At 46.1% G+C, this 10,445-nt stretch overlaps 1 protein-coding gene across 2 annotated transcripts; it reads left to right on the top strand.

Moving 5' to 3' along the window:
* The first annotated feature begins 5,495 nt into the window (after window positions 1–5,495).
* LOC123054700 (disease resistance protein RPM1) lies at window positions 5,496–10,130 on the top strand. Of its 2 annotated transcripts, XM_044478531.1 has the most exons (3): window positions 5,497–5,795; window positions 6,149–6,226; window positions 7,097–10,130. In XM_044478531.1, the coding sequence occupies exon 3, from the start codon at window positions 7,102–7,104 to the stop codon at window positions 9,802–9,804; it is 2,703 nt and encodes a 900-aa protein (XP_044334466.1). In that variant the 5' UTR covers window positions 5,497–5,795; window positions 6,149–6,226; window positions 7,097–7,101; the 3' UTR covers window positions 9,805–10,130. The 2 variants fall into 2 exon arrangements, with proteins under 2 accessions (XP_044334467.1, XP_044334466.1); XM_044478532.1 differs by lacking the exon at window positions 6,149–6,226 and having other exon boundaries at window positions 5,496–5,795.
* Window positions 10,131–10,445: the final 315 nt, after the last annotated feature.

Genomic DNA, 10,445 nt, shown 5'->3' on the forward strand with positions numbered 1-10,445 from the left:
ACCCATTAACTAAACTTCTCTCACAAGCAAAACATGATCACTCTTTGGGTGTTAATCACATAACGATGTGAACTAGATTATTGACTCTAGTAAACCCTTTCGGTATTAGTCACATGGAGATGTGAACTAATCACATAAAGATATGAACTATTGGTGTTAAATCACATGACGATGTGAACTAGATTATTGACTCTAGTGCAAGTGGGAGATTGAAGGAAATATGCCCTAGAGGCAATAATAAAGTTGTTATTTGTATTTCTTTATATCATGATAAATGTTTATTATTCGTGCTAGAATTGTATTAACCGGAAACTTAGTACACATGTGAATACATAGAAAAAACAGAGTGTCCCTAGTATGCCTCTACCTGACTAGCTCATTAATCAAAGATGGTTAGGTTTCCTAACCATAGACATGTGTTGTCATTTCATGAACGGGATCACATCATTAGGAGAATGATGTGATGGACAAGACCCATCCGTTAGCTTGGCATGTTGATCGTTAAGTTTTATTACTATTGCTTTCTTCATGACTTATACATATTCCTCTGACTATGAGATTATGCAACTCCCGAATACCAGAGGAACACTTTGTGTGCTATCATGTCACAACGTAACTGAGTGATTATAAAGATGCTCTATAGGTGTCTCCGAAGGTGTTTGTTGGGTTGGCATAGATCGAGATTAGGATTTGTGACTCCGTGTATCGGAGAGGTATCTCTGGGGCCCTCTCGGTAATGCACATCACTATAAGCCTTGCAAGCAATGTGACTAATGAGTTAGTTGCGGGATGATGCATTACGGAATGAGTAAAGAGACTTGCCGGTAACGAGATTGAACTAGGTATGATGATACCGACGATCGAATCTCGGGAAAGTAACATACCGGTGACAAAGGGAACAACGTATATTGTTATGCGGTTTGACCGATAAAGATCTTCGTAGAATATGTAGGAACCAATATGAGCATCCAGGTTCCGTTATTGGTTATTGACCGGAGATGTGTCTCGGTCATGTCTACATAGTTCTCGAACCCGTAGGGTCCGCACGCTTAACGTTCGATGACGATTTGTGTTATGAGTTATGTGATTTGATGACCGAAGTTTGTTCGGAGTCCCGGATGAGATCACGGACATGACGAGGAGTCTCGAAATGGTCAAGAGGTAAAGATTCATATATTGGAAGGTTGCATTTGAACATCGGAATGGTTCCGAGTGGTTCGGGCATTTTTCCGGAGTACCGGGAGGTTACCGGAACCCCCGAGGAGAAGTATTGGTCCTATTGGGCCTTATTGGAGGAGAGGAGAAAGGCCACGTGAGAGGGGTGCCCCCTTGCCCAAACCGAGATGGACTAGGGAAGGTGGTCGGCCCCCCTCTTTCCTTCTCCCTCTCTCTCCCTTCCCCCTTTCCCTCTCCGGTGGAAGGAAGGATGGGGGGCCGAATCCTACTTGGACTAGGAGTCCAAGTAGGACTCCCCCTTATGGTGCGCCCCCTTAGGCCGGCTTCCTCCTCCCCCCCTTTATATACGGAGGCGGGGGGCACCCCAAAGACACAACAGACATCTCTTAGCCGTGTGCGGTGCCCCCTCCACAGTTTACCACCTCGGTCATATCTTCGTAGTGCTTAGGCAAAGCCCTGCGCCGGTAACTTCATCATCACCGTCGCCACGCCGTCGTGCTGACGGAACTCTCCCTCGTCCTCAACTGGAACAAGAGCTCGAGGGACGTCGTCGTGCTGAACGTGTGTTGAACACGGAGGTGTCGTACGTTCGGTACTTGGATCGGTTGAATCGTGAAGACGTTCGACTACATCAATCGCGTTACTAAACGCTTCCGCTTTCGGTCTACGAGGGTACGTAGACACACTCTCCCGTCTCGTTGCTATGCATCTCCTAGATAGATCTTGCGTGATCGTAGGAAATTTTTTGAAATACTGCGTTCCCCAACACCACCACCACCACGCCGTCGTGTTAATTCAGATCTCATCACCCTCACTTGCTGGATCAAGAAGGAGAGGACGCCGCCGAGCCGTACGTGTGCTAAACTCGGAGGTGCTGCACGTGCGGTACTTGGATCGGATTGGATCGCGACGCGAGTACGACTACGCCAATCACGATCTCTAGATCATTAACGTTTTCGGTCTACAAGGGTATGTAGACACCACTCCCCTCTGATAGCTTTACATCTCCTAGATTGGGTGTTTCATAGGATTTTTTTTTTTATTTTCAGCTTCGTTGCCCTTCAAAAAATTCCTCAAATATTCAACATGGCTCCTTTAGAATCTCTTCCCTATTCATCACCTTCATCTTTTGCCACACGATCCTAACCAAAGCACTCGCGATGTCTCTATTGAGGCAGTCGTAATTGGTATTGAATCAACAAAATATGCCTGCCTCCATTGCAACACACGGACAATTAAGTTGCTAATAATAATATATACTCCATAGTTGACGAACAAAAAAGACAAATATGCATATTACTATACTATAATAGGTTTTTTTCTGTTCTTGGGCTGAGATTTGTTTTAGCTTACAAACCATTATATTTTTGATGATATTTTACAGATTCATTGTGAACACGCACAAGTTCTCACAATTTTTTTTGCAACTTTGAAATATGTTTTTTCATTTTTTTTCTCTCTACTACTTTATTTAAAACAAATGTAAGCTTTCATCTTTTATTTTTCTTCCCACGATCCCTTTGTCCAAGGAGTCATTTCGTAATCAATCAGCTTAATTTATTTACCTTCTGAGCAAATTCCATTTTAATTTACTTACCATATTTATATCTCATTGCAACGAGGCGAGCATTGTCTTTACTTTTTTTGAAAAAAACAGCGAGCCCGTCCTCCGCAACTTTGCACTCACGTATTGCCGTCTTAATTATTGACGAGCGGGCCCGTGCTAAATCGAGCTGGGGCGTATGCATGAACTCTTTCCGTAATTTTCGTTTAACACGAGACTATCTTTTTTTTAGACGAGCACGAGACGATCTTAAAACCTAACACTTTTTTTTTTGCAAGCTTCTTAAAACCTAACACCGGATTACTTCCAATGTGCCAGCAGACGACGACGACTATAGCCGCCGATGCAGAGACATTGAGAAGACTTTAAGCGCCGATTATGGTCGCCTCAACCTTCGCCGTCGCCACGGTACGAGATGAGGTGCGCGCCGTCGCCACGTCGTCCTTCGCACCGAGCAACGGCCACGCGCACGCAGATGGGGAAAGGGCAGATGCGATCGAGGCCTCGCTGAGCATCGATGTCGGGGCCGGCACCGGCAGGCACACCGGAGCGCTGGCTGGTACGGCGGCGGAAGAGGAGGCGTTACAGAGCACTGTCCTCGACCCTGTCAACGTCGCGGCCGACAGACACACAGGCGCCTCGCCCGGCGTGGCGGCGAAAGAGAAGGTGCCGGCTGGTGCGGCGACGGAGGCGCGGAGCAAAGCCCCCCGACGCCATCGCCGCCGTGGAGGCCATCCTGGGTTACACCTTCGCGGACAAGGCCCTGGTAGAGGCGGCACTCACGCACGGCTCCTTCCATGCTGGGTCGCGGGCCGGCGGCGCGGGCGCGACGTACGAGCGGCTCGAGTTCCTGGGCGACCGCGCCATCAACGTGGTGGTGGCGAGCCACCTGTACAGCGCGCACCCGGCGCTGCGCCCGGGCGCGCTCACCCGCCTCCACAGCCTCAACGTTGACCGCGAGAAGCTCGCTCGCGCCGCGGTCGCGCACGGCCTCCACCGCTTCCTCCGCCACGAGACGCCCTTCCTCGGGCAGCACGCCGACGACTTCGCGGCGGAAATCGCCGCCTACCCGGTCCACTCCAACGGGCAGGTCAGGGCGCCCAAGTGCCTCTCCGACATGGTCGAGGCGCTCATCGGTGCCGTGTTCCTCGACTCCGGCGACGACAACGAGCAGGTCTGGCGGGTGTTCCGGCGTCTGGCGGACCCGCTGATCGGGCCGGAGATGGTGGGGAAGCAGCCGATGATGGAATTCAACGAGCTATGCCAGGGTAAGATGCTGCAGGCAAGGATCGTGAAGAAAGACTGGGCCAAGAGCCACACCGTGAAGGTGGTCGTCGCCGGGGAGACGGTGGCGGTCGCGACATACGGCAAGAACAAGCACGCCGCGCGGAACCGGGCCGTCAAGTCGGCGCTGGACATTATCAAAGCTAGGAAGAAGGACTCGATGGTCACACTCACGTCGGCGCCACATGATAAAGACGGCATGTCGGTGGGCGGTGACCATTGCCCTCCAAAGACACCGGATTTGTTGTCGGCGATGAGCAACGGGTGCAACTGAATCTTTAATTTCGACATATACATGACATCTACCATATTCTAGATTTTGATAAGATTTGATTATGAGTAGGGGAAAGCAAAGAAAGTTTTGATTTAGTTCAGGTTTTGATATGATTTGGATATGGACAGGGAAAGAAAGGAAAGTTTGATTTAGTTAATGTTTTGATAAGATTTCATTTGATTTGACTGAGTTATTAATGCAGGACATGATTTGATAAGATTTAATTGAGTTAATGCAGAACATGATTTTTAAGTATCAACTTAGTTTTGATTATTCTAAACCATGGAGGGGAGGAGGGGAACGAAACCAAATTTGAAGACGTTCAAACAGCAAACTCCCCTTTGATAATGGAGAAGATTAGATGATCTGTTGCATCCATGGTGCAAGAACATTATTATTAGAACAAAAAAGAAACAGATGAAATACTACCTTAGTAAAACCAATTCAAACGAGATGGGCGCCTAGTAGTACCCTATACCTGTTCGACACTAATAAGAAACCGTTGTATGTGTATATCCTTGCCTTTTTCATTAATTATAAAAAGAAGATTGTTGTCCAATTAATCATGAAAATCGGACGAAAATCGTATAACTAGAGCCAAGCTCATATAAAACCTCAAATACTTGGGTTGAAGCCCACCACAAACACAAACATGAGACGTCCAACCAAATACACACACAGATCAAAAGGAACCCATACCGCCAAACTAGCCAGCTATCCACTACCACCAAAAAGAGAAGTCGTGACTTCTATGGAAGAAGCAGCCTTATGGAGTTGTCCTCGCATGACAAATCCAAGACTGCCGTCTCCGTGCACATCAGCCATCCCAGGGCGTTACCCTGACGTCCACTGACCATGACGGTAGAGGAAACCCTACGCAACAATCACAAGTTGCCTCTTCAAAGCAACGCCTTCAAGAAGGTCACGACAAAGACGTCGCCGTGACCCGCCGCAGAAAAAATGGAGCTATTTTTTCCATCCGGACAGCGTTGTGTGGGTATGCGTAAGGTAGGAAAAAGGCAATATCAAATCAAACGTAGACCTGCACAGTGAAGTCGCGATAAAAAAAAAAAATTTGGCACAAGTGACTCGGCGAGGCATGACTTTGGGGCAAAAAGGTTCTTGCCCGACCATCCTGTACTAAACGAGCACTAATGAACGAAATCTTTAGAGGCACGACTTGACCTGCGGGAATTAAGAAAAGAACAAGTTGATCGTGAGAGAGAGACGGGAGAGAGATACAGCAGGTCGCCATCGCTCACTGATTGATTGCAGTAGTAGCTCCATTGCTCGCATCTTGTTCCACCTCTTATCTCGCTCTCCCCTCGCCCACTGCCACCGATGAAGCTCCACCCATCGCCCGATATGCCGTGTACAGCTCCGTCCCTCGCATGAATCAGTTTCACAAGCCGGTTCAGTCTTGCTCTCGTCCACTGCAGATCGAGCAGACCCCTGCTGCTCCCTCGGCTCCGCTGCAGACCCCGTAGTTTCCATCAGGTACTCTGTTCTGAGCCAGAGAGTTCAATCACACGTACAGTAGTAGTTTCTCGTAATCCCACGGCTTCATGTGTTCCAAATAAGCTTTAGCTTTGGATGCTTGCCTGCAGTTTTGCTAGAGAAAAGTTTTCGCCTGCCATGTGCTCGACAGATTGTCCCACCGCCAACTAGAGGCCGAGACCGGCTGCCAAAATGGTCAATCTTATTGTACCAGTAGTAGTAGTATGCACAGTACAGTGATCTTGCCTCTAGTGAATCTTGTGCATCTTAAAAGTCGTAGCTCTTAACTGCGCCTGCATCTGTGTCCTTGCCTGCATAGTCTGATGTTCGACTTCTCTCTTCTTATGCTGCAGAATTGATCACGCTGGTCGTTCATTCGGCATGTAAGCGCCGTCCTGCTCCATAGGCCACACACTACAAGTCTCTACAAGGTGAGTATTGGTTAGCTGATGATGTGAAACCGCCGGTATCAAAGGTTACCCTTTTCGAAAGATAGCTCTGTGCCATGTAGTCTATCAAATGCGATAAATTAACTTGTACTAAATCAGCGACAATTAATATGGATCGGAGGGAGCAGATAAATTAGCAGCCCGCCGGTTCATTTACTAGACTAGTTGTGATCTATGCGCATGCTTAGAGTTTTGCGCTCAACTAGTACAAACATCAATTGCTTGTTGGTCCTTACATGGTATCCTGGGGGCTTGCCAAGCTTCCTGCAACGAAAATCTCTCTGTAGTCCCGATGACAGTCAAAAGGAATGACAATCGGATATGCCATCCAGCTTAGTAGGTTTCTCCTGTTCTGTTCTTTGTGTCACCTGTCATCCACGTTCTCTACTTATTCATTAATTCGTTTCTTGGATTACGCTAGGTGCTTCTACCTTAGTTTTGGCAAAAGAGAATGACTTTGACTGAACCTTTGTTTGTGATGTAACTTATCTCTTTGCTTGGGTATGTCTATTCTAGAATACGAGCCAAAATCCTCATATCTTTTCCAAATTCTGCCGGGTGAAGTTCACCTAGGAATTCCATCCGTTACTAGTGCTGTTAACTCTGATCCATAGGGAGATTTCAGTGGACAAAAAGGGATTCTATGATGTGGTGATACCTGGTATCTTCACACATGATATATCATAGTTTGGTTTTAGATATGCTATAAATCGATAAATTCAGTCGAGAAAAAAATGGAATGACATGGGCCAAGGGGTATAAACTACTATTTATTCATGCATGAGCTAATTCGGTTAACTCTAGATGGTTTTTCTACTCTGTCATGTAACATGCACTATCTTTGCTGAACAGCTCAAATGGCCGAGGCTGTACTTCTTGCTGTGACGAAGATTGGTTGCATTTTAGGAGATGAAGTCATCAAGGCCATCATATCTGAGCTCTCCGTAAAAGTTACTAATCTGAAGGAACTGCCGGTAAAGGTTGAGCAAATAAGAAAGCAACTGACTATGATGAGTAATGTAATAATGCAGATAGATACTGTATACCTCATTGACAAAGGTGTCAAGAATTGGATTGGGGAAGTCCGCAACGTGGCCTACCATGTTGAAGATGTAATGGATAAATATTCATACCACATACTTAAACATAGGGAACAAAGTCGCCTGAAGAAAATATTGAAAATAAAAGATTATGCAGTTTTCAGTCAAATTGCGGATGAGGTAGTTGTGGTAGAGGAGGAGATTGAGCAAGTTATAAAGTTGAAAGAACGGTGGTTGCAACCCTTCCAGCTTGTCCCTGACCCACTTACTGAGATGGAAAGACGGTGGTCCCAGGACAGCTTCCCTGAATTTGTCAAAGATCAAGATCTAGTAGGAATTGAAGAAAACAGGATATTGCTGACCAGATGGCTGGACACCGAAGAGACGGAGAACAATGTGATAACAGTATCAGGCATGGGCGGGTTGGGAAAATCTACATTGGTTTCAAATGTTTATGAACGGGAAAAGATCAAGTTCCCTGCAAATGCATGGATCGTTGTGTCACAAATTTACACTGTTGATGCTCTGTTGAGGAAGATACTATGGAAGATTGGATACACCGAAAAACCATTGTCAGCAGGCATGGACAAAATGGACATATATGACATGAAAAAGGAAATAGAGAAGAGACTTGAAAATAGAAAATATCTGATTGTACTGGATGATGTCTGGGAGCCAGAGGTATACTTCCAAATATCTGATGCTTTCCCGAATCTCCAAGGAAGCCGCATCATCATTACGACACGGAAGGACCATGTTGCAGGAATTTCTTCTCCGACCCGTCACCTTGAGCTCCTGCCATTGAGTAATCCTGATGCATTTAAGCTCTTCTGTAGAAAGGCTTTTCACAACATGAAGGATCACACATGCCCCGAGGATCTCGAGACAACTGCTACTTCTATTGTTGAAAAGTGTCATGGCCTGCCTCTAGCAATTGTTACCATTGGCAGCATGTTGTCTTCAAGACAAAAATTAGATGTTTATAAACAAACGTACAATCAGCTTGGACACGAGTTGTCAAACAATGATCATGTCCGAGCAATTTTAAATCTGAGCTACCATGACCTTTCAGACGATCTCAGAAACTGCTTCTTGTACTGCAGTCTCTTCCCTGAAGACTACCCCATGTCACGTGACACCCTTGTGAGGCTGTGGGTTGCGGAAGGCTTTGTGCCGAGTAAGGGAAAGAACACGCCAGAGATGGTAGCTGAGGGAAATCTCATGGAGCTGGTCCACCGCAATATGCTTGAGGTGGTGGAGTATGATGAGCTTGGCAGGGTCAGCCTCTGTAAGATGCATGATATTATGCGTGAACTGGCTAGTTCTGTTGCTAAAGAAGAGAGATTTGCTTCAACAGATGATTACGACACAATGATGGATATTCGTCGTCTGTCATCATGTGAATGGAAAGAGGACACTGCACTGAAAGCTAAACTTTCACATCTTCGAACAGTAGTGTCAGTAATTCCATCCTCGCCTGACATGCTATCATCAATTTTATCTGCATCGAACTACCTTACTGTTCTTGAGCTGCAAGACTCTGAAATAACTGAAGTGCCAAAATCGATTGGGTCTCAGTTCAATCTGCGTTACATCGGGTTACGGCGCACCAAGGTCAAGGCACTTCCGGACACTATTGAGCATTTGTCTCGCCTCCACACCCTCGACATCAAGCAAACCAAAATAGAGAAGCTACCACGAGGGCTTTTCAAGATCAAGAAGCTGCAACATCTTTTCGCCGATAGATTTGTTGATGAGAAGCAGGTGGAGTTTCGGTACTTTAATGGAATGCAAGCACCTAAAGAGCTGTCCAACTTGCAAGAACTGCAAACTCTTGAGACCGTGGAATCCAGCAATGACTTGGCCGAGCAGCTGAAGAAACTGATGCAACTAAGAAGTTTGTGGATTGATAACATTAGTGCCGCTGAGTGTGCAAATCTGTTTGCTACCCTTTCGAATATGCCACTTCTTTCAAGCTTGCTTCTTTGTGCAAGGGATGAGAATGAGGCACTTTGCTTTGAGGCTCTCCAACCAAGGTCTACAGATCTACACAAGTTGATTATCAGAGGGAAATGGGCCAAGGGGACACTAAATTGCCCGATATTTCTCAAGCATGGGACACATCTCAAGTATCTAGCTCTAAGCGGGTGTCACCTTGTGGAAGATCCACTGGAGATGCTCGCCCGGCACATGCCAAACCTAACGTATCTGAGACTTAACAACATGCATGGTGCAAGCACTCTGGCTCTTTCTGCAAATTCCTTTCCAAACCTGAAGACACTTATCTTAAGGTGCATGCATGATGTCAGTGAGCTAAACATCAGTGAGGACGCTCTTCCATGCGTTGAAGGTCTGTATATTATCTCGCTGCCGAAGCTTGACAAGGTCCCTCAAGGCATTGAATCCCTTCGCTCCCTTAAGAAGCTCACACTGCAGTGCTTGCACACGGATTTCAGAAGCCAATGGGACACTAACGGAATGCATCAGAAGACACTGCATGTTCCAGAGGTTCGTGTCTAGATGCAGCAGGTCAGTTCTACCTGCAATGTTTGTCTTGGATGGTGCATCTGTCATTCACAGTCGTTTGGTACTTTTAATCGTTCCAGTAAATTTGTGATTATTGATGTCGTCAGCAGCATTTGCCGGTGGTTACATGTGTAACATATTTACTCAAAGTTTGGTATCGATTGCCTTCCACAGGTCCGCATCTGGTTTTATATTGTTAGTCATATATGCCACTGCCAGTACTGATTTCATGTAATGATATGTATTTTTCTTATCGAACACCTTCTGTGAATAATCCTTTCAAACATTTGATCTTATATATGTGGATATATTTTGATCTTTGTCGCTGTGTGGCCCTGTGATCTGATTCAGCAAGATTTGAGCAGCTCGCGCATCTGTGTGTTTTCCTGATTAGGTGCCTCTATAGCACCTGTGTGTCTTCCGCAGGAATTTGGGTCCTCCAGTTTGAAGGAGACAGAGTAGTCTCATTTTGGTTCATCTTGATATGATGTCTGATACTCTTGGGAGAAGGAAGACAAAGCACATGCACTTTATGAACATGTGCTCTATGTTCAAAATATGTAGCGGAGAACGGTTTCCCTGGGCATCAGTACCTCATCTTGGGAAGATTAATTGATATCAGGGGAAATTGCAGT

The sequence above is a fragment of the Triticum aestivum genome, chromosome 2D (assembly GCF_018294505.1).
Source record: "Triticum aestivum cultivar Chinese Spring chromosome 2D, IWGSC CS RefSeq v2.1, whole genome shotgun sequence".
In the NCBI taxonomy this organism is placed as follows: domain Eukaryota; kingdom Viridiplantae; phylum Streptophyta; class Magnoliopsida; order Poales; family Poaceae; genus Triticum; species Triticum aestivum.